Genomic DNA, 25,966 nt, shown 5'->3' with positions numbered 1-25,966 from the left:
TATGCAAATGGGTAGCACTATTTAAACATGGTAGTGAGGGAGTGGAAGACGACTTCCGCAGTGGACGTCCAGTAACAGAAACAAGTGAAAAAATCTTAGAAAAAGATCCACGACATGGTGTTGAATGACCGTAGACTGAAAGTGCAGAAAATTAGCGAGATTATGCGTATCTCAACTGAACGGGTGTGCGACATCTTAATCAATGTCTTGGAGTTGTCTAAGGTCTTCGCAAGGAGGGTTCTGCCTTTGTTTTATAGAAACAAAAGTACGACCGATGTCAGATTTCGAGGGATTGTCTAGCTCGATTCGAGAAAAAAATACGTCTGATTTTTTTAGGCGGTTTATGACTACTGATGAAGGCTAGATACATAAAACAGCAGTCGAAACAATGGAAGCACAGTGATTTTTCCGTCTTCAGAGAAAGCAAAAGCTGTTCAATGTGCTCGCAACTGCAGACATTATATCAGCGTCGCCGGATGTGCCGGAATCTTGTCCCGCAGGAATTCTTTTAAATGCCAGTAAATCTACTGACATGAGCCTGTCGCATTTAAGCACACTTAAATGCCATCGACCTACGCCGCGATCGAACCCGCAATCTCGAGCATAGAAGGCCAGCGCTATACCAACTACGCTACCAAGGCCGACCCAAGTATGTGAATCTCAGGGGGAATTATGTTGAGAAATAAGGATTGTTTAAGAATAATTCTAGTTTAACTTTTATATCAGGCTATGAACTTTTCAAATAACCCTCTTATCCCAACCAAGCTCACAATAACCATCATGGACAACATAAATATTTAGGCTAAAGGAATTCTATTAGGCTAGTCCCCTGTCATTTTTTCTTCCTTGTTTTTCTCTTCTCTCTTTGTTTTATAGGTATTCACTTATTGTCTTACGTTATTTTCCTTCTCTCTTTCAGCTCCAACCTTGCCTTCTGTCTCTTTTTATTTATTTATTTATTTATTTATTTATTTATTTATTCATTCATTCATTCATTCATTCATTCATTCATTCATTTATTTATTTATTTATTTATTTATTTTGCTTTCCGTATTTCCTTTCTCTTAAATACTTCCAACATTAAACGAAATAATGATGCTAATAATTTTGGTCCAACGTTACTGTAGCCCAAATTAAATAAAAAGAGCTTTATAACTAAACTCCATCGAAAGCCCTTGACATATACGCAGTCTGTCGGAGTAAATTTTGCTACGTAATTCAGATGACTGTCTATATTATTAATAAATATTTTTACACACTTATTTTTTGTTTCATTATTCATTTGTTTGAAAACATTTGAGAGTTGTTAGGGCGGAACAGCAGGAGGCCATGCCGCGCCGTGGCGGATGTTTTATCACCTCGCCTTATCTGTAAATATTGAGATTGCGAGGAGGATGGCGCATCCGCTCCTGGCTGACGTCAGTCGTCGGTGAGGCAGGAACGCAACAAGATGCTAGCGGTACAAGCGGTGGCCCGGCGGACAGGGCCCTCGACGCTGAGACTTCTGCAAAAACGAACGGCTTACTCCCGCAAGAACAATGTGATCAGCACCCCGGCCAGGACCAAGCTGTCCAGCACGGTGAGTCGGTTTGCACCACGCCCGCAGTCAACTGTCTCTTCCAAATGCGACGAGAAGTGCTTCGCATATGTCTTGCGACAATATTACGTTAATATACACGATCGATGATCTCATCATTTCATAAAGAAAAGGTTACGACGGGGCTTAGAAATGTGTGTGATTTGCCGTAATACCATGGCGTAGTTAACCTAAGAAAAAAACATTTATGTGTTTTAACGTTTGCCATATGCTTTTCCTTGTAAGAATTTGCTTATAATAGCCGCCATCTTATTGAGTCTGTGTAAACATGAGATATTCAGTTGTAGGAGGCCATGATATAGATCGAATATGATCTCAAATTTTAAACTGCTTCAAATGATTACATTTTCATCAGCAACAACAACATTGATTACTTCTTTTCATGTATTCTTTGTTAATGAAATGGCGTTCTAAATATATACAACTAAAACATTCACATAACATTATCACTTCTCTTCCTTTATCAATCTTGTCCTCTAAGTCGGCGTGCCTGATTTTTTCACATGATCATTTTTTTAACTCTTCAATCATCGATTGTCTTTATGTGATCTCACCACTTCGCTCTATTTATGCGTTTAAATATCTTACTTCCAATTTACTTCTACTTTAATTTTCATATTTATGGACTGTTTTCCTTTAGTCTGCGATCATCTTCAAGAATATATCTCTATTTCTTCTAAGATCGCTTTCTGTAAAATGAAATATTTACTAGAGTCATTTTATTATTATTATTGTAAAGCGTCCTTAAAATATAAAGTGAATCACGAATTAAAGTTATTTAATCATACTTTCTGTTCATATGATGTGAGCTAATGTGTACAAAATGTCCGCTTTATTCAAGGAAAGCTTCTGACATTGTTCCTTCCATTGCATAATAATTAGAAAGTCCCGATAAATACACATTAGTAAAGCTGGAGATTCTTCATGATGGCGAATTCCAATGAAATAGGTACTTTTTCGTAGAAACTTAAGATCTGATATTTGCAAAGTGTAATAATACCGCTGCATCATATACGGAAAGACCAAAATTTCCATTGTGCGTTCAGAATTATTTTATACAATTTAAGAATAACGAAACGAAACTGATTTCATTTTTCTAACACGCTTTTACAATATCATATAAAAACTCAATATGGCGGATGGCTCACTTCAGCTAACAAAAACAAATTTAAGTATAAAAATATTTAAATAGATGTTTCAATAATTTATTTAATTAGTTTAATAATAAATTTCGGCGTAGCAAATGATTAAAATTCTGCTAAATGCAGCTAAAATTAAATGATAAATGTCTACAAAATCTGGACTTGTGTTTAAATTCCCATGTTCCGGATTTTAAAGAGAATATCGCATTTGAAGAGTCTAACCTGTATTAGTCGAGCTTATCAATATATGTTACTGCGTCTGAAATAAAAATGTATGTCAGATCAAATTCTGTCACTGAATTTTAACACTGTAATGAAACTGCTTAAAAATATTCGCTAAGGAACGCCACAAATCCACAAACGATTAGGGAAAATACGTTAATTTTACTGGAAGCAAGTAAAGAGATAGGTTTGGAAGTAAATCCCGAAAAGACAAAGTATATTATTATGTTTCGTGACGAGAATATTGTACGAAATGGAAATATAAAAATTGTAAATTTATCTTTTGAAGAGGTGGAGAAGTTCAAATATCTGGAAGCAACAGTAACAAATGTAAATGATACTCGGGAGGAAATTAAACACAGAATAAATATGGGAAATGCCTGTTATTATTCGGTTGAGAAGCTTTTATCATCCAGTCTGCTGTCAAAAAATCTGAAAGTTAGAATTTATAAAACAGTTATATTATCGGTTGTTCTTTATGGTTGTGAATCTTGGACTCTCACTTTGAGAGAGGAACATAGGTTAAGGGTGTTTGAGAATAAGGTTCTTAGGAAAATATTTGGGGCTAAGAGGGGTGAAGTTACAGGAGAATGGAGAAAGTTACACAACACAGAACTGCACGCATTGTATTCTTCACCTGACATAATTAGGAACATTAAATCCAGACGTTTGAGATGGACAGGGCATGTACCACGTATGGGCGAATCCAGAAATGCATATAGAGTGTTAGTTGGGAGGCCGGAGGGAAAAAGACCTTTAGGGAGGCCGAGACGTAGATGGGAAGATAATATTAAAATGGATTTGAGGGAGGTGGGGTATGATGATAGAGACTGGATTGATCTTGCTCAGGATAGGGACCTATGGCGGGCTTATGTGAGGGCGGCAATGAACCTCCGGGTTCCTTAAAAGCCAGTAAGTAAGTAAGGAACGCCATTTTGTGCAACAGCAGCGATAAACATTCTCTTAATTATTACAGTAAGAATATAAGATATGAGTAAAACGTAAAACAAAAAAAAAAGTAGAAAGTGTGATGCGATTTTTTTTTTTTTTTTTTTTTTTCGTTTTGGTTTCCATGGAGATGAGACTGTGCTACAAGTTGTCGTGATATCTGTGTGCGGATCACGCACTGGAAAGGTGCTAAAATGTCGTTGACGGGAAGGATGATGGTAACCGTGAAACGTGTGCATTACACTGTAGTCAACAAAATTCACGAGCATCTGTCTGCCATAAGTGAAGTGGCGTGTACTTCAAAGTATTAGCTTATTAGCTTTGTGAAGCATCAGTATTCATGCATTTTTTTTTTAATTTGAGAACAGTTTGCGTGACTTCTTAATGATTCAGTGTTAATATAGTTAGCCGCATTAAAGTTGATGCTTTTCCTACAGGGTGTAGAGAAACTTCCACCTCGTGTCGCTTGAAAAAATAGACCAATGCTATGAAGTGAAATATAGCAACGATAGCTACCTTTCGCTATCATATTAAGGATAATATAGATTCAGAAAGTTAAAGTCATGCCCCACATTTAAATCCTATCTCAAAACGTCCTGAAAATAACAAGAGAAACTCCCAGGTTCGAATCCAGAATATCGTCGTTGTTTTTATGAAACCCCCTATATGACAGTACAGAAAATAATTTTTCAGGAGGAAGAAAAAATTAATTAAATGAGCCGTTCAGAGCAAAAGTGGTGTAAGTCAAAAATGGGTAATGAGGGTTAAAGTAAACATTCTGTAAAATACAGCGCAAAGTAGCAATTAATATTCAATTTATTTAAACTATTAGTAGTCAGTGGATAGCAAGAAGGACATATTAATTGCTACTTTGCGCTGTATTTTACAGAATTTTAACTTTAAATCTCATTATCCAGTTTTGACTTACATCACTTTTGCTCTGAACGGCTCAAATATCAATAGGACTACACTGATCCTCGATGATGTCATTTATGTTCATCATATTCACCGTCTTCTATCGAATTACTTCATATTGTTATGTTATTCCTCCTGAAAAATTATTTTCTGTACTGCTTACATAGGAGGTTTCATAAAAACGGCTTTTCAGTTTTTTTTTACCGAAACGCCTGTATTTCTTTGTTTAGACTATATGCCTAACAAATATGTCGGAGAAGTTGCCGTACAATCACGGCGTTTGGTGATTTGTGTTATCACAAGTAATAAAATTAGGATTGATATTTCCACAATTTTCTCTTCATTAATATAAGTTACCCTCCAATTGATTGTCTCTGATCGCAGTGGCGCTAGTGTCGTCCACTTCACACATATTGCGGTGGCAGGTACAATGGCATAATACAAACATCTCAACATTTTTTACTCATTGGGAGATATAACTTGTCAGCACCTGAACTATTGATTCCAATCTGTATCTTGTTGATGTTACCCGTACCTATTTATCACGGAATTTGATTACGTCATAAGAGTAACTCTTTCGCCTGCCACGCGGACTCAAATAATGGTCGACTAGCAGATATATTGTTCTAAACAAAGCAACCTAACACACACACACACAAATCAGTATCGCTAAATGAATTTCAAATAGTGTTCATTATCGCGACCTGGCCTTTTTCATTGTTATTTATTTGCTTATGAATTTGTCTAGCGTGCAACCAAGCGCTCAGCCGTACCGGCGGAATACTGAACTAAACATCTTACGTAATACTTGACAATCGCAGAGCGCATGTAACATTATCAACGAGTTAGAAAGAGAAAACATAGCGTTAGATGTTAGGGGGAGGATGCGAAAATCTCTGTATTATCTCAAGCAGCCTGCTTCTATCCCATTCTACACGTTTACATTTTTATACATACTGTATATGTTTTATCCATTGATTCTGCACTGATAAAGTAATTATTTTTTTAATATATTTTATATATTTAAGGGGAGAGGATGGTATTTTTTGGTGAAAAATGAGTAAATTTAAAAAAAAAATCTTTAAAATACCCTGTGATATGTGTGGAATGCATAGCATAACATTTTGTGGGTATTTGTGCCCTTATCGAAAGTTGAGTCGCCATTTTTAAACTTCATGCGTTATGGATTTGTAAATCACTCGCCCCCTTTTATTGTTGTTTCCGGTAAATTAAATTTTCAAAAAAAAAATTATCTTTAAAATACCCTTTGATATGTGTGGAATGCATTGCATAACATTTTGTGGGTATTTGTGCCCTTATCGGATGTTGAGACGTCATTTTTAAACTTCCTGCGCTATGGATTTTTAAATAACATGCCCACTTTTATCGGTTTCCAGTAACTTCATTTTTTTTGCTACATTGCCAGACAAAAATGGATATAATTTCTGAGCTATTAAAGATACATGCATGAAATTTAGAACACACATTCTTTAGACTATTAGGAAACTTTTCTCTGTAACAGAATTTTGTTAATTGACTTCATTTTAAAAATACGTCCGTTTGTTTGCAAGGAAGGAAATCAGAAAATTGTTATTAAATTTTAATTGTTTTTTTTACAAACGTAGGGACTAATATCAAAATTCTGTTACAGACAGTTTGTAGAACATGCTTTTGCAAATACATTGCAAAAAACTGTTTGACTCTATCTTTAAAAGCGGTTTAGATATATCGGTTTTAGTACAATCCTGCATTGGGTTTTTTTTTTTTTCAAATTTGGGCCCCCAAATAATTTTTTTAAATATTTTTATTTGGTTGAGTTACTACAGATATGAGCTCTCTACATACAAAAAATTAATATTTTACACCAAATAGGAAAAAAGTTAAAAAAAAGACCATCATCTCCCCTTAATTAACCGAATCCATACTGGTCCAGTCAATTGGAATAGCCGGTGTAACGATCCGAACTATAAGGTACCCCTTTCATTGCCTGATGACAACTTCCGAAGCGTCATACTCATCTATAACAAGGGAAGATTAACGTTCTTCCGCCCAGATCTATTTCCACTCGAGTGTTGAGGCACCGTCAGTTGCTACACGACGTCTTTCTTGTACCAGGCTGCCTCCGGGCTTCAGTAAACAGACTTCCTCTCCAAACACACGGCTCCCACGCTGCGGATCTCAGTGCCACAAGCAGCAAGGCTGAGCAAGGCGCATTTTTCCCAGAGTCATGAAGTTGGGCTTGTTATCAAAATATTTGACAATCGCTGATCCAGAGTACACACTTCATAATGACAAATTTATTTTATCTACTTTTGTTGCTAAAGTACGAGTAGGCCATTATTTTTAAACGAAACCGCCACAGCAATCCAGTGGTCTACGGTTCGATCCCCGGTGTGGCCCCGATTTATGACTCGTGTTGTGAAGACGGTGGTCCAGGTAACACAGGGTTTTCTCGGAGAGCTTCAGTTTCCCTGTGGCATCCCAACAAATCTCCATCATCATCATCATCATCATCATCATCATCATCATCATCTCTATGTATTTGTACATAGCAACATGTTATGAAAATTTTATAACACGCTCTTGACAACATCAATCTAAAAAATAGAGTCAATCTATTTACGCTGCTCAAGTATATGAAGCTAACGGAAATATATCGTAATTTTGTCTCTTCCGTCAATAAGTCTATAGTAACTCTATATGCAGCTTTTTCAATATCCTCTGGTGTAAGCAATAGTAATTTATGTAACTAGTGTATAATCACAGTCTAGTATATACAGTCGCGAAGCTCAATATGTAGTAAATATGCAAACATTAGATAGTTGCTCACCACTAGGATCGCTAATATCGCCTCATTACAGGCAATGCGAAATAGTACCATCACAGTCTATTGTTTCTAGCACCCTCAAGACTCCAGCTTCGTGACTGTATATAGTAGACTGTGGTATAATCTTGATAATTATGGCACCAGTGTTTATAATGAAGATTTCTACACGTGTTACATAATATAACGTTTTATGATATTCTGGCATTAAATATATATATAAAAAAACTATTATAAATTTACAAAATTTAATGTTATGACGTAGCATGGTTGCTAAGTAACCGTTTCTAAGACAATATTATTTTGTTGTTGTTTTGAAGCTTTTTCTTACAGATACGTTGTATAAAATTGTGTTGTGAAGGCAGTGATGATGTCATGGAATACTAGTTGCTAGGTAACTTTTTCTGATACTAGTGCCAGAATTAGGCCAATTTTGAACGATTTATAGCGTCATAACAAGTGTGTTTTAATGCTAGAATTGCGTAAAATTTTGTTTATTTCACTTATTTTTTGAATTAAGCAAATGTGTCAAATGGCAACAACAGCAATGCTTGTTGATTTTACGCTGCAGTAATGTGCTTACTAGGAAACGTTAACGTGGCATCCTCGGTTATATAAAAGAAACTAAATTTTAACAGTCATTACCTTTAGCAAAATACACGTAGATAAAATATCGTATAGGTACTAGTTCCAAAATTAGCTTTATTGCGCTCTAATATGACCCATTCTTGCATAAAGTTCCACTTCTGCAACTACAACGTTTTCAGTCATAATTAATAAAATACCAGTAGTCATTTAGAAAGCGTATATTGTATTTCAGATTAATCAAGTGAATTTCAGACTAGATCACGTGTAATTCAGATTGTGCAACTGAAATTCAGAAAAGATCAATTCTGTATTTCAGAAAACGTCAATTGTAATGGAAATTAATAGTAGTAGTAGTAGTAGTAGTAGTAGTAGTAGTAGTAGTAGTAGTAGTAGTACTAGTAATAATAATAATAATAATAATAATAATAACAATAATAATAATATTAATAATAATAAATGTCTCTAATTAAGATTGATGCTTTCTGAACTACGTACGCTGACATTCTCTGGGTTATTGATGTTTTCTAAAACACACTGACAGTTCCTGAATTGCAATTGATCAATCTGAATTATACCTGATGCTTTCTGACTCACAACTACAAATCTGAATTACATCTGATCTTTTCTGAAATTCACTTGATTAATCTGAAATACAATTGAGCTTCCCAGAATCATAGCTGGAAAATGTGTAGTCGTAAATATATTATTTCTGCCTGAGGTGGTGGATACGCACCTAATGATTGATTGATTGATTGATTGACTATATACTTGTTATGTTCCTTTTTTGTTTATTTGTGTATGTATGTATGTATGTATGTATATATATATTATATATATATTTATTTATTTACTTATTTAGTTTTTGTTTCTTTCTTCGTTCATTCATTTATCCGTTTGTTTATTTATTTATTCATTTATTCATTCACTTACTCATTTATTCAATTATTTACTCATTTATTTATTTATTTACTTATTTATTTATTTATTTACTGATTTACTTATTTATATATTTGTTTGTTTATTTATTTATTTATTTATTTATTCATTTACTAATTTACTTATTTATTTATTTATTTACTTATTTATTTATTTATTTACTGATTTACTTATTTACTTATTTATTTATTTATTCATTTATTTATTTATTTATTCATTTACTTATTTGTTTGTTTGTTTCTTTATTTATTTATTTATTTATTTATTTATTTATTTATTTATTTATTTATTTATTTATTTATTTGTTTATTTATTTATTTATTTATTTACTGAGAATTGTGTTATTTATATCGACTCGTAAGTAGCAAGGATACTTTCTGTAGCTCTTTCCTAGTTTTGTGAATATATTTGCTCTTCTAGAGCTTAATTTTTTAATGCAATCTAAACACAACAGGACTTCCATTCCACTTTTGGCCAGAGTATTACTCGGCAATTTAACCAAAGTGTTACCTAGTTTCTGTTCAGAAAAGGCTTTCATTTTCCCTCTCTTCTTCCAGTTCACTTAGGTTAGAGATTAATAATAATTGAATTTTTTCATCTCTTGCAGGAGATAGCTGTCCACTCGATCATTCTGTTCGGCGCCATCACGGCCTACCCTGCGTACATCTTGAGGACTCTGAAGGACTGACCAGTTCACCAGCCAGCGTAGATATGTATTTCAAAGACACTGCATTGTTACTTTCACTGCATTTTTAGTGTTATCGTTTATCGATAGTGTCTAAAAATAGTGTCTTAATAATAATAAATTATATTTGTTGAATAAAACACAAAGATTTCGCCCTTACGTTCAGTAAGTTGATGCTACACCAACAAATAGCGAGCAAAGTGAATGAATTTTCCATATGCATTTCCGAAATATATAAAAGCTTCCATTTATCGTATGTAATTCCAGAAATAGGGTCTATTTGGTACTCCACAAAAGCAAGGCAAAAATCTTACTTAGATAAAGATGAAAAATCGCAGATTTTTCTCTTTCAAGTTGTGGAATTCTAACGTATTTATAAAAATAATTTTGATTGGATAATTTCATGGTCTAATAAGTTGATAACATTGCTGCCGGCTTTCGACCTCACTATATTACTATTTTGTACACTATATTTTTCGTAATAGTTGCTCTCGAGGTGACTACGTAAATTACCTCTGAAGCTCGAACAATCGTTAATCCACAGAAGATTTATTGCACGGAAAAGCTTTATGTTTTATGATTAAAATAATAAATACATACGAAAAAATGACTTTCGAGATTTCTGATGGAAAAGATAAAAAAAAAACAGAGTGAACATTTCTATGTTTGACTACATCTACTAAATACAAATTGAAAATGAGTACCGTATCAAAGAAGCCGGGATCTGTCCAGAGAAGCTAATCACTTATACTCGTATTTAAGTACTCTACATTGGAAACTTCAACTTGTTTTAATAATTTATTAATATGACGTACCAGCTTCATGAGGAATGATGTCAAATCAATATCTTTTAACGCACGTGTTCGTTACTCGTTAACTATCCATTTTCTATTTTTACTCTTCGATTCATTGAGTGCATTTCTGTTGCCTTGTAGGAATTTCAAATAGACTATATTTTTGTATGCGATGTGCAAAAAAATAATTCCTAATTTTCCATTGTTGATTAATTAAATTCATAATTACACTTAAAAGAAGCAATAAAATTGAAACAATTTCTACGTTAGAAGTTAAAATGTTGGGGGGGGGGGGAGGAACATGAAGCTTTCTTAACTTGCTTTGAATGATTAAATATGAGCTTTGGATGTGAATAATGATGTAGCCTACTTCAAATAAACACTTTCCTTCGTTTGTGACAATGGCGTCCGTTTCGGTGAAGTATGTAGTACGTCAACGATTGATATAATTAATTTTACGTTTGTCGAGGTCTGAGTTTGATAATTTAAAAATATAAATATTTTTATTAAAAAAATAATTTGTGAAGTAATAAACCAGTACATATTTTAAGTTAAACTTGAAAACGAAACATGTCATTCATTGTTTTTACAATGTAGTTAATACTGAAAAGCGTTTTCTCTGCAGAGGAAAAATAAATCCTTATTTAGCGAAACTGTGAAGCTTTAAAACGTTTGAGGAGTATTTAGACTTCCCAATTTAAAATAACCTATCATAACGGCAGAAATTTATCATACGTTGGGTATCATCAGCTTACTGATCGGGAGCCGAATTTCAGTTATTAATTTTCATATACCATTAGTCTATTATATTCCCTCTGACGTCCGTATATATTAACATTTAACTATTACAAGCAAGCAAAGAAGAAACTCACTAACTACCGTTCCATAAAAATTAGCCAGATCGTTTCCTGTCAAACTCTTTTTCAATTCATATACTGTATTTTTCTCGACAACATTAAATAACTAATGTTAATATGACCAAGTAAAATGACACGATATACACATTAATCACGATTGGTGGTGGCGATATTATTTAGCATTCAAAAATAATAAATGTATCAAATTTAATTTAGAAATTTAGGATTTCCTTGCGTCTATACATTTCACGACTAGCATTTCAAAGAATTTTTAGAATTTGCAAAAAGTATCGAAAGTGTCTGCCTTCAATTGCCACAAACGCTCAATTACAAGGCTACATTGGCGATAACAGAACATTTAAGCATTTTAGGACTCACGCTTAGGCCTTTATGTTTTATTTTTTCGCTCATGCACTACGCAACTAAAATATGTCTGTGTCAGAATCTTCTAGCATATGTTAATAAGACATATAGGCTATACACATTGAATTATTTTATGTTATGAGGTAAAATTTGGTCAATGGTTCTGATGCTTAGGTAAAAGGAGGAGAGAGTCTACCTTTGTTTTTTACCAAAATATAATAAATTAAAAACTGAAGCCTATATAAGATTAAAAATAATTGAATGGGTTTGAAGAGTTTACTTTACAAAAGTTTCACTAAAATATATTAAGCACTTTTTATGCTATCATGTAAACGCTGTCCTACTATACAAAATTTTCTACAAATTTTCATAATTATAAAAAATAACTATTAGATTTCCAAAAACATTAAAATTGCTTAGTGACATACAGATAGTGTATACAGTATTACGCATTCCAATATTTTTTATTTATAAAGGACCTATAGATTCTGAGAGGAAAGTGTTTAAAATATAGTAAAATTATAACTTACGAAAGATGTGTCTCCTACCTCAAACTGCAGCCTACATACCTTACATTTAAATTATTGCATTATTTTTCATCGTAACATTATACTACAAGCAACAGCTGCAATAGCCCCGAGTAAGGATCGACTTCAAACGAGAATTCTAGTGGCTTCTGTATAGCGACGAACTTAGCGCCCATGCCATACTTAGGAACAGAGCGGAACTATTTTTGTTGTCCAAAACCTCGTTATTTTCTCATCGTATCTAATGTGTCTACATTTTAATCTATTCACTTCCGTTTTATATTAGTATCAATTAGGCAGTGATAACAACAATTGATATTTTAAAAGCTTTGGTCTTCCAGTTGTTCTAAGACAAATTCTGCAATATTCGGATTTGAAATACAACGAATAACACGAAGAATGGCTTTGATAACAAAATTACTAAGAGCAGCGCCTGTTGTGAGTTCCTATTTTGTGCAGAAGAGACAGATTTTCAGCAGGAAGAATCACGTATCATGTACGTTCTCCACAACAAATACTTCACGAAAGGTAATGTATGAATTTCATGTAGTTATTACAGGACCAACGATGGCAAATAATCTAATTGTAAAGAATTGGAGCTATGGGCCTGTTCTCGAATTCATTATTATTTAGTTTCAATCACATTTCACTCGTTAATTTTCTGGGTTACTGTCAATTTGTTACTTACCTATTGCTAAACTGGAGTTAGTAAGAAAGTTCTGGTAACGTATACGTTACTGTTGCCAAATTTGTAATTCTCCTGAAGAAATAAATTTTGTGAAGAACATATAAACAAACATAGGCTTGTAATTCTACTGCACTACATATTTACAAGTTCTCGAAGTGAGGAACGGGAATCTTAGGCCTACTTCTAATAGAGGTATTAAATATTTACCGTATCTCTGTATTTGTTCAACATAATTCTTCGCATTCAACCATAGGTAACTCAAATCTGATTATGTTAATTTACTTGACTTAATAGGCCAGTTCGTTAGTTAGGCCTTGAAGTAATGAGAAGTCAGCGTTGACGACTCACGCCTTTCGTGGGCAAGCCTATAGCTTCAGATTCTCTCACTGAATGACACATGACTCACGCGTTTGCTTGCATACCAGTAGTCCTCAACAGTCCTTATCAAATCGTTTTATCGTAATCGTAACTTACATTATTTCCCCTTAAAATGGAATTTTTTTCAATATCTATAGAAGTAATATTGATTACCCCCCTTTGATTTGATTACCTGGTTGGGTTTTTCCGAGGTTTTCCCCAACAAAAAGGCAAATGCCGGGTAATATTTTGACGAATCCTCGGATCTCACCTCATCTCACTACATCTCGCCAAAATATTGTAAAAAATTGCACAAAATTATAAAAATTGTAGAAAATTACTAAATTGTAAAACTATAAAAATTTGTAAAAATTGTAATTGTAATATTGTAAAATATTTGACTTGCTCCACATCTTAAAGCTTCATTGCTCATGTAAGATCTATGGAATAAAATGAATGAATGAATGAATGAATGAATGTTTGCACATTTATAGAGAAAATTCCTAAAAAATGTATTACACATTCTAACACACACTTTAACCATTAGCGTAGCAAAGAGACAAGAAGCTATCTTTGCTGGGTATTCCTTATCTTACACACTAGGCCTATATTGTTTTTTAACACTCTGTTTGTTACATTTTCTCATAAACATCATCATCTTCATCATTTTCGTCATCCAATCATTTTTCGGCAACTAACTTCCTGGTAAAAGACGGCCGAGACCAAGAAAACATTGAAGGTCCAGCTCCCTTCCTTTTGTACGCCTCAGTGGCGTGTATATGTACACTTCTATATTCTGAGATTATTCTTTTTCAATCTATGAATAGGTTCTTTCCACTTTCTTTTCGATTCACAGAAGACATATTTTACTTGAATTATTCACGAATGAAAATCGTGGCTGCTGAATACGAACAAAATCCATAATTCAGGAGTAATCACTTAACACAGATGGGTAAACATCTCCTCGGTATAATGCATGCAAAAAGAGTGTATAGTGACTATCACGTAAGAGCAGTTCCTAAAAGGCTAATTTGGCCGTCTCGTCAGTGTTGCCAACAAATACCAAATATCACCAAAGAGGACAAAGTCACAATGCCATGTAGGCCTACCTATAATAATAATAATAATAATTATTATTATTATTATTATTATTATTATTATTATTATTATTATTATTATTATTATAGTATTAGCAATAATAATGTCTTTCTTATTTACTTATTTACCACAACTCATCTTTATGTTGGAAGGTATTTTCTAAATGGTTCAATAAGCAATAATTTGTGAAAGAGTACCTATATTTTTCTCCAGGACCTCTCGCACATTGTGTTGGTAATTAATAGATTAATATGATCTAATATTAAAATGTATTTTGTCTGACAACATAAAATTTATTGCTTCGACTAAACAGTTTACGATTCACGAGACCTAACCTAAAAATGTATTTTGTTTGATCGTGTGAAATGATTGGTACGAATTCCGAAAACAAAATACCACCTTGAAATGAATACACTACTTAAAATACATACTTCGAAGTCGCTCTTATGCTATTTCCTCTCTTGGACATTTTAATAAAAATCTGTCCATTAGCCACGTGCATTTTTCATACTAAGTAGATCTATAGGTTATATCTTATTTAATTACACTTATATGAACATGGTGATGAATTGAAATCACAACGCAACACAACTGAATTACGTATTTATATTAATATTAATACCGATATTACTAATTAATTATTAATTACGTTCAAATTTCACAAGCATAGTTATACTGCCATTTCATCAGTTTCAATTACTACAAACCAAAATTATTGCTGCCAACATTGCAGTTAGAAACTAACTGCCAGTTTTTGCATTTGTCAGTACTCGAAATTCGAAACAAAGTTGGTAAAAGAAAATTAAACCTGACAGCTAGAAAATCACTATAATCCACTAGCGTTATGTAGCAATAGAAGAAAAATGGTTTCACCCTTACGGTTTTAAGTATGCTGATCCGGACTGTATTCCCGGAGAAAACCCTAAATCGAGAAAGCTAAACATAAAATTAGCTGTAACATTTCGCTTAAGAAGTAGCTAACGGTACATAAACATAACTATGAAGCATTAGGTACTCTGAGCAATGACCATAATTGCGGTATGACCTTGTAAGAAAACCGTCAATTTTTATTTAAAAACTGCAAATGGATAAATTATTCCTCATCAGTTCTCCAATGATAAGAGCAAAAATCAGAATCGTACGGATAGTACTTATCGAGTAAAACAATGTTAACATTTAGGGGAAAATTATTTTTCTCTGAAAAAGTATTCTATTGGGACTAATCTGGAATTGGAATTTTTTTATTTACTCTGTCCAAGGATTAATAAGCTGTTAAAATTTGCACAGTTTTAGGCCTATTACTTCCACTCTGTATAGAATATACACACACTAAGATTTTTCATAATTATAACTGCCCACAGATTTTTTACTAACTTTCATTTGAGAATCGACAGCTTCGTTATATGACAAGTTCGCTTCAGACTACAATGGATCGTTAGATGAAGCCGTGACTCAGACGCTAGCGCCATCATGACTGCGTTGGTACTTTTGGTTGCCTCCTGCCAGCAATGTTTATTGTGTAAACGGTTATAAAATACTAATGGAAGCACACAGGGTGTTGAAAGAGTTCTGAGTAACGTGTAATAAACATTTCATTCTTCATCTTTTCCTTCTTCCTCCTGTTGTCCCGGTGACAATATTTTTCTGCAAGGTTGTATCTTCCACTTTCTTCTTTTTGTCTGCGGCGCCTTCATTTTTTCCTTAATCGTCCAAGTTTGTTCTTTCCTGCAGAGTAGCTTACACTGAGAAATATGCTTGGACCTTTGTCCTGTCATTCGTTGACTAAAGCTAAGCCGTCTTCCATTTTCTTTATAACTGATATAGTAATATTAATTGAGAATAAGGTTCTTAGGAAAATATTTGGGGCTAAGAGGGATGAAGTTACAGGAGAATGGAGAAAGTTACACAACGCAGAACTTCACGCAGAACATTAAATCTAGACGTTTGAGATGGACAGGGCATGTAGCACGTATGGGCGAATCTGGAAATGCATATAAAGTGTTAGTTGGGAGACCGGAGGGAAAAAGATCTTTGGGGAGGCCGAGACGTAGATGGGAGAATAGTATTAAAATGGATTTTAAGAAAGGTGGGATATGATGATAGAGACTGGATTAATCTTGCACAGGATAGGGACCGATGGCGGGCTTATTTGAGGGCGGCAATGAACCTCCGGGTTCCTTAAAAGTCATTTGTAAGTAAATACCTGTAGGCCTACAATATCACAAGAGCTAATCTAAGTGCCTCCTTCTGTTTTAGTACATTTTTGACATCTACGAAGACTGTCCTGAAATACTCGATTAATCTCTTGTTGCGAAATGTTCCAAATGATTTGCCCGATATTTTTTTCGTAACTTAAAACTACAAAATCTTGCAGCAATATGCTATACACTAGTCCGAACAGATGCATTATAGGGGCCAATCTCCTTATTGTTTGAATGGTATGAATGTTACTATCGTTATGTATTGTTATAATCGACATAAAATATGTTGTCAACTTCTAAACTAACAGTCAGTTTTATATTGTTGACTTGTAGCCTACTTCAAAATGAAAATAACGACAGTAAGAGTAAAATTTATTTTCCCTGGACCAAAAATATAATACAAACTGATAAAAATCACATCAGCAGTAACAAATTGTTTAAATTGTTTTTATTACTTTTTTTTAATTTTGTAGCATTTAATGCTTATCGAATATCGAATACTAAAAACGCTAATCGAACCATTACTTCCGCTGACCATTTTTTTGCGTATAATGTGTGATGGGTGGCCCAGCGTATAGATAATCATACAGTATGGACACTTCGCGTCGGTACCTTTGATGTAGCAGGACCGATTTCAATGACCTTCAAACAAGTTTGAGCGTGAGATTCTGCTTTCTCCCAGGAGTTGGCGCTGACATCACACCAGCTACCAGTCGACACAGCGGAAATATAACATTTACAATTAATACATCTACGTAAATTATGTACTCAAATAAAATAAATTGGACCCATGAAATAATAAATCCGTCATTAACTGTAATGTCTAGACTCTAGAGTTCCTTTATAATGAGAGTTGAGACGTTGACCCCAACAACAATTAAAATATGTAATGATTTGATAGCGCTGAAAATGGAAAAACAAAACTTTTATGAGAAGTAAAACCATATACCTATATTATATTGTATGTAAATATTAAACGAATTTGATACATAATTTTATAATGTACATATTATATTATTTTATAATATAATTTATTATATCTAAAGTATAAAAAATTATTATTACTAGTTTGTCACTGAGAAATAAGGAAAAGCTGTTAACTTGAATTTATTTGAAGCAAAGCTTTACTGGATTATGCAATAAGGTAGGCGATGTTTGGATCCTGTGTCTCAACTATATACTCAATTATCTTAGCGTGTGCTCGATTACACTAACCTCTAGCGCTTGAAAGTGGAACTAAACGCCGGCGCACAGAGAAACAAAACACAGGAAAATTCGCTCAGTGTCCATTCTATATAATCCCTATTCGCTGGGTGGCCCCTATAATGCATCTGTTCCCTCAGAATAGACTGAAGTGAACTGCACGCATGCTACACCCGAGAAACGCCCTTGAACTTCGGCACGTAGGTACGACAGGCGTACAATTCCAGTGTATGGTGAATTATTTAGTTTGCGTAAATCTTTCGGATAGCATTTCAAGAAAATACGGTATAAACGATAAAATCACTCGTCGAAACATGGTAAACGAACTGAATTCTTGCAAAATGCGAAAATGGCGTAATAAAAGTGTCATCTTCGTAATAAGGAAGTTCAGTAAAGTGATCGTTCTGGAGAACCAGCTCACATTTTTATTAGCTTGCTGTCTCCTCTAGACTGATGCCATATGCTTTGTTTACAGGAGATGCTTGCCATGGGCTTCTGCATGATAATGATAACCCAGATAGTGCCGGTGTGGTTCTTCGCCACGATCAGGGACTTCAGGGAAAACATGAAGCCTGCGACGCCAAAGGAAGAGGACAGCGATCAGCCGTCGGAGACGGTAGCCAGCGAGAATGGCCCTCCAGAGCACGAATGATCTCACGCAAGTCGCAGCTGTTGTTTCAATAGTTTGATCTGTATACAGAACATGTATATGAATAATTCCATAAAATAACTTTCTTTTTCTTCAAAGTTGTTCTTTTTTGTGTCACGGTATTAACTTCCATCTGAGGTAGGGTTGCCAAATACCGCAGATTTCTCGGACAACCCGTAATTTTATAGTAAAGATGTCCGACCTGAAAAAATTAAAGTCCGCGATTTTGAATGTAGTCGGACAGAAATCTGGAATATTGTAATAATTTTTGGGATAGTGTCGAAATGACAGTCATGTACAGCAGTGACAAAAAAAATCGGACCGACCCTTGCAGCTTATTTCAGAGCCTTGTTCACTCCAGAGCACGATAGACTGGTAACTATAGTCCAGTCGCTCTTATTTCCGGCAGCCAACCATGTTGCAGGTCGGCTACATTTAAACGTGTGCGTCTTCTCATTCGCTGCTGATGACGTCATGCACTTGCTAAGACTCGATAAATACTTAATATAATCGCCCGCCATTTTGGCTCTTTCGTTGGCGTACCCAGAAAGCACACGAGGACGTTATTTTCCGCTCAATTATTTGCTCAATTACAGTGCGTTTGGTTTATTATCATAGGAGCTACGACATGATAATGTTTAACGGTGCGACAAATGGATTCCTCGTCTGGTAGCTCGGCAACGAAAGAGCAAAAATGGCGAAAAATACTACCTGCTTAGACTTTATAGAGCCTTCACTTCCTAAGGCGTAAACAAAGAGGAGGAGTCACGCCGGAAATAACAGCGACACCACTATAAGACTTTCGTGGTTCGAATCCTGCCTGGGAAGGAAACTTTTTTTTTGTTCCTTATTTAAATTTATTCCCAATACTTTTCGATTGCAGCGACATTTAACTACTTAATTAACTTATTACTCCCAGAACATGAATTTTACTAGCAATCGGAAAGTATTGGCAATAAATTTGTATAAGGAACAAAATAAAGTTTCCTTCCCAGGCAGGTTTCGAACCACGAAAGTCTTAGTTACCAGTCTATCGTGCTCTGGGGTAAACAAGGCTCTGAAATCAGCTACAAGGGTCGGTCCGGTTTTTTGCCACTACTGTACATGCAAAGTAATACATTTTGAGAACTGAACGATAGACTTTTCTTTGATCAGGAAATCATATTGAAATTTTTCCTATCACACAACAAACAGGAAAGTTCAAAAGATATGCTTTCACACAAAAATCTAGATATTTTTTCCTTATCACAGCTGTATTTCTGTGGAGCAGTACTCAGAACTGCTAAAAATCGTAGAATTTTATTTCTCTGTACCTGGCCATAATGGCAACGTTGAAAGAGTATTTTCTTTGATGAATGCTCAGTGGACAGTAGAAAGGTACAAATTATCATTTAAGTCAATAAATGTAGTTCTGCAAATACCTTATAGCCTAATATGGAAAATGTAAATTGCAGTGAATTTCACACTTCTGAGAAATATGAGTGGTACTGTGGTGGTCATACACGGACTTGAATGGTCTACCACTAAAATAAATGGTAATAAAGCAATGCCCACGAAAATAAGAAAACGATAAGATGAAGTGTATTACTGAGTATCCAACCCTGTCCATATAAAGTAAATAAGTAATATTGAAATTGTGTCTATAACAAATAAATTACATTTAGTGTCCATTTTAAATACAGTATAAGTTTCCTGTTGTTAAGCATGCCCTGGTTTTTTGTTTCATTATGTCAACCCTAATCTGAGATCAATAAATTCTGCTCTCTCACATCTTGCTGCTGATTAGAGTACATGTAATGTCTAATGATTACAGCTTACAAAAACAAAACACACTTTTCTTATCACGGTATTTTTATTGTAGTTTCAAACGGAAATTTAAAATGTGAAATGAAATACAGCAAATTACGAGTATATAGGCACAGTCTACTATATACAGTCACGAAGCATGAGTTTTGAGGGTGCTAGAAACAATAGACTGTGACGGTACTATTTTGCATTGCCTATAATGAGGCGATATTAGCGATCCTAGTGGTGAGCAACTATCTAATGTTTGCATATTTACTACGTATTGAGCTTCGCGACTGTATATACTAGACTGTGATATACTGTAGGCCTAACGCTCCAACTTTGCCGAGTTATTGCAGCGCATTTTCTAGATTGCTAATTCTTCAGTTAACCCTTTCGCTCCCAACGTAGCCTGTAAGCTACATGTTCATTGAAAGCCAGAAGCTCTTATGAAATCGTACAAATGTCAATCAAACCCAATGTAGCTTTTAAGTTACGGGTCTCTGGTCTATGTTCCCGCCAATTAAAAAAAATCTGTAATAATTTAAAAGCTTTCATTCAAAGCACAAATATAGGAAAAGTGAGCCGGTTTCGGTAACGTAGTTGGTTAGCACTGGCCTTCTACGCTCGAGGTTGCGAGTTCGATCCCGGCCCAGGTCGATGGCTGTTTAAATGCGACAGGCTCATGTCAGTAGATTTACTGGCATGTAAAAAGAACTCCTGCGGGACAAAATTCCGGCACACTGGCGACGCTAATATAACCTCTGCAGTTGAGAGCGTCGTTAAATAAACCATACTTTACGGGGACACTTCTGTGAGTTTTAAAACTTTCACAATTTTCGTCCAAAATTTATGAATTTTAAACTACATAAACATACCTACAATACTATCATCTGTACAAAATTTTGTGCCATTAGGGCTAATCGTTTTGAAATGATATTTTTTTAATGTATTTGATATTGACGTCACTAGAAAGGCTCCTTGTGTCACAATTTTCACAATTTTTAATTCATATTAGCTCAAAAGCTTGAAAATAGTCGTGGGAACATAAATTAATTAGCTTTTTGAGCTCGGTCTAAATAGAGAACCACAATAAATTTTTAAATCGATTTTATTAATTTTTCACCATTATTTCACCATAGTGTCCCCTTAAATTTTTATGAAAAGTGATTTTTTTTCTATCAACAAAACATTTTGGGTATGGAAGGTTAATTTACCTCTATTATTCCCACTGCCTACAGGAAACTCCAGTACCTCAGAGTTTAAAAGATTCCGAGGCTTTTCTCACTAGTAAGGTGAATATCGTGTAACCTCATAGCGAATCAGCAGGCTCTTCTCATATACCATCCAAGTATCACCAATTTTATCGACGTTACATAACATCGTAGCTGATGTAGCATCATTAAATAACCAATTAAAATAAAGTAAATTCGTGCAAACCCGTGTATCTCCATGTGGATCTTTTAATCCTAGAACCAACTCTAACTGCTACCACAGTCTAATATATACAGTCGCGAAACTCAATACGTAGTAAATATGCAAACATTAGATAGTTGCTCACCACTAGGATCGCTAATATCGCCTCATTACAGGCAATGCAAAATAGTACCGTCACAGTCTATTGGTTCCAGCACCTCAAAACTCGAGCTTCGTGACTGTATATAGTAGACTGTGCTGCTACCTTGTAGAACATTATTATTACTTTTCTATTGAAGTTACCAACACTTATATACACGATATTATGATGTGCATTTATACATTATTAAATTTATTGTTAAATAAACATTGTCATATGTACGCAAACTTTCCATTTTGTTTCAACTATGGAGCTTACTTCGTTGTGTTTGGTGATCTGTCAAACTATGAAATCAATGGTATAGACATCAGTCAAGCTGTTCAATTAATTTAATAATATAATTAATACAATTGGAAAAACTTTGACAACAAAATGCTAGCACAATTTAATTAATAATTTTTAGGAATAATCAGTGTGTATATTCAATAAACCTGTGATTATTTATACAATATCTGACAGGGAATAGTTTGGATAGTACTTCCGTCCCATATGATCAGTATTTCCGATTTTGCAAAGGTCGGGTCAAATTTGCGTAACTGCGCCATCTTACAGGGGAGCACAGTCCAGTTGAAATTGGAGATTTCTGTGGTACTACCGGATAATCAAAATGTTTCCAGTTCAAAGCATCTCCAGAGTAGCCCCATCAGTGTACAGGAGCATTGTGCAGACTAGAGGACTTACAAGAAGTACTCAAGTCGTTTCTGGACCATCAAGAGTACACATACCGTTTGCAGTATGTAAATGTTTGCTATATTACATTTATTTTCATATTACGAATACTTAGCCTATATGCATTAACACCAACTAAACATAATTTTCATTACCCTCTTAATCATTTGGGGAGTGGACTCTTACCTTACCGGGCACTAGAAGGGGAAGCCATTAGAAGAACATAACCTTAATAGTATCAAAAGCACTGTTACTTTTAAATATTCAGGTAAATATACGCTCCCACAGCTACTAATTCCAGGGTATTTCCCGCAGTCTAATCTGACTAATGAATTTGTACCCATTACCAGTAGCTAACCTAGAATGTATAATTTCAAATATCCGAGATAGAGGAACATTTTTTGCTTTTTGTTGGACAAATATCAAAACGTTTGTGACGTTATGTACCAAAAACTAATGTAACATAACGCAGAAGGTTCCAGCAAATAGTAACCTAACTTTATTATTTAAACAAATCAAACCAGTCTAGTTTTGCTCGGAAAAAAAATTGTGGTAATCTAGGCCTATGCCCTATAAAATCCTTAACTTTTCCACAAAAAATTCCTTACAAATTCAATCATTTTCATTTCCAAAATCACCGGAACTACCTCAGCGCTAGTTTCACCAAAATCATCCTATATGAAATTAATACAGATCAATTCCATTGCAACTGTAGAAATTGCCCAGAATTGTCATTACAGTTTTTTACTTGGGGAAAATTTTAGAACACGGATTGCACCTACCAAATTATGTCTTAAAATACAGCTCTTTAACATATTTTTATAATTTTTATTATTTTTAGGTGATGTTGGTTTTATAATAATTATCATTTTAAGTTTGTTAAAATTTTATTTTTTTAGGTTTTGATTTATTCATATTTATTTGTTTTATTGAAATTTTTTATTAAATTATTATTTTTGAAAAGAGCAGATTTGTCTGCGTTTGTCGAATGCGCATCATTATATTTACGAAAAGGCACTTTTCAGTGCCAGTCATTTATTTTGTGTGCACAAGGTTGGAATTTTGAAGTAAGAGGGAAAGGGTGCAATCCGTGTTCTGGAGTTTATCCTTTACTTGTCTTATGGTTTTAACATAAGCATATTATGGTAGATTTATGTTACAAACTTGAGTTACTAGTACAACCATTGTTTTGATTGGCTCGAGAGGGGGGGGGGGGGAGAGTACAGTGAGGGTACTTCTGAAATCACTTAAACGTCATTAAAAGCTAGATCTGCATAAAAATACAAGTACAACATTAAAAAGAAATGCCTTTCATTTATGCAAAAAAAAAAAAAAACACACAAATGGTTAAACTAATATAATTTAAAACATTTTGTTTTTGAATTAGTAATTGCCTCTCTTCCAAGCTCCGTACACAATTCATATTCCTCAAATTCTTTAGCGTTAGCAAGTTCTCTAGTGTATTCCTAATAACACTAAATGAGACTAGTTCGAATCTGCAGAGAGAAAACCATTATTTAGAGGAAAGAATATGTGTGGTGAGGAGGAACGCATTGCTTTGTTAGGCGTGCATTTCGAAATAAATGTGCCAGTGGAGTTTCAGCAATGTCAAAAATGTCCTCTCTTCAATAAACTTGGTTATTGTTTACTAAGTTCTACTGGCATGGATAGTAGTAGATCATGAGTTCAAGGAGTTGAAATAGCAGGTAGTAGGAAACCTAATGTGGGGAAATGTCCACTTGACTGCAGTTGAGGTGTGTATGTCAATTTCGATTACAGCCGAGATGTCTTGTGTCCACAGGAGAAGGTGGCCCATGGTCTGCTGATTGCCGGGTGCCTCTGCTTCACACCCATGTGGGTTCTCACCCATCTGCGCAACTACCAGAGCCGTGATTAACTCCTTCCGAAGATAGGCAAAGAACTTAGCAGTGTTGTGTAATCGTGACCCTATCATGTGATCTTTTGACATCTGTGCCGCACAAATGGCAGCACGTGCTATGTACAGGGGCTGTAGTAACTATGTTTAAATTTAAACCGAAACCACGTTTGAGAAACGAATTAGCTCCACATGGGTATTTCTGTTAATAAATTATTTACACAATATTTCTCGAGTAACTCTTGTTTTCTTATGTTATGGATTGCACATGAATCCCGTTCCATTCCCAGAACTCTTCACTTTATCTTGTTTTAATTTTTATTTTTCTGTGCAAAAAAATCAGTTTCGAGATTTTCGCCAAAATACCTTTTTTTCAGTATCCTTGATGTTGAAAAAATGGTTTCGGGCACCCTGTGTACAAAAGTTTTCCCTAAATAATGTGATGGATTTGATTTTATTTGGAATTATGAGTCAATTCAGCTTGTAATGATTCACATGATATGTTAGCTCTTTACAAAAGTCATTAAAGGTATTACTAGAAATTAAAAACGCAAAATGGTGATAAACTCGAAATTGATTGTAACTACACAACAAACTTGGAATCAAAACAACTCCAATAGATTCTATGAAATTCCTCACTAATATTAACAGCATCAAAATGATAATAGAAGAAAAAGCACTGATTCAATATGAAAAACTTATCAGATTACCAGGAAACAATTGGCATTCATACAGTCCTCTCCGTAGATTAAAAACTCAAAAAAAGTTTCATATCCATGGTTCAAGAATTAAAACAGAAAATCAATGTCCCGAATTTAAAAGAAAACTTACAAATTAAATCAAACCCTTTAACTCTATTAAATATAGAATGTAATCTAATTTAACAGAAGAAATACTGAAATCAGAAGTAAACACTGAAATAATGAAACAATTGTCTTTAGAGACAATTAATATTAGGTACCCTCCACAAAACTGGCTTCGATTGTACACTGATGGATCCTTGATCTCCAGAAAACAAGGTGCCGGTGCAGGTGTTATGTGCTGTCTCTTCTCACTTTATAGATCTCTTGGATATGGAACAACAAGTTTTGATGGAGAAATCGTTGCAATAAGTGAAAGTCTCAGGAATCTTCTCTGCCACATCAATAAATTTAAAAATGCAGTTATATTGTCAGACTCCAAAGCAGCTATTCTATCAATAGTCTCTAGACACACACCTTCATCTCAAATACTTACTTACTTACAAATGGCTTTTAAGGAACCCGAAGGTTCATTGCCACCCTCACATAAGCCCACCATCGGTCCCTATCCTGTGCAAGATTAATCCAGTCTCTATCATCATATCCCACCTCCCTCAAATCCATTTTAATATTATCCTCCCATCTACGTCTCAGCCTCCCCAAAGGTCTTTTTCCCTCCAGTCTCCCAACTAACACTCTATATGAATTTCTGGATTCGCCCATATG

The 25,966-nt window shown here is 34.4% G+C and overlaps 1 protein-coding gene across 1 annotated transcript; it reads left to right on the top strand.

Moving 5' to 3' along the window:
• The first annotated feature begins 1,346 nt into the window (after positions 1-1,346).
• Positions 1,347-24,727, top strand: LOC138698606 (uncharacterized). The gene is made up of 4 exons (XM_069824649.1): positions 1,347-1,579; positions 9,780-12,926; positions 18,421-22,688; positions 24,426-24,727. Exons 2-3 carry the CDS (start codon positions 12,798-12,800, stop codon positions 18,595-18,597), a joined length of 306 nt encoding a protein of 101 aa, XP_069680750.1. The 5' UTR covers positions 1,347-1,579; positions 9,780-12,797; the 3' UTR covers positions 18,598-22,688; positions 24,426-24,727.
• Positions 24,728-25,966: the final 1,239 nt, after the last annotated feature.

This window comes from Periplaneta americana, chromosome 4 (genome assembly GCF_040183065.1).
Source record: "Periplaneta americana isolate PAMFEO1 chromosome 4, P.americana_PAMFEO1_priV1, whole genome shotgun sequence".
Classification (NCBI taxonomy): domain Eukaryota; kingdom Metazoa; phylum Arthropoda; class Insecta; order Blattodea; family Blattidae; genus Periplaneta; species Periplaneta americana.
Note: the sequence above shows the minus strand (reverse complement) of the source record. Positions and strands in the feature narration are given on the sequence as shown.

Coding starts and splice junctions, on each gene's coding strand:
- LOC138698606 (XM_069824649.1), top strand. CDS start 12,798: ATGGCTTTGATAACAAAATTACTAAGAGCAGCGCCTGTTGTGAGTTCC. Junction 12,927..18,420: donor CAACAAATACTTCACGAAAG/GTAATGTATGAA, acceptor CTTTGTTTACAG/GAGATGCTTGCCATGGGCTT.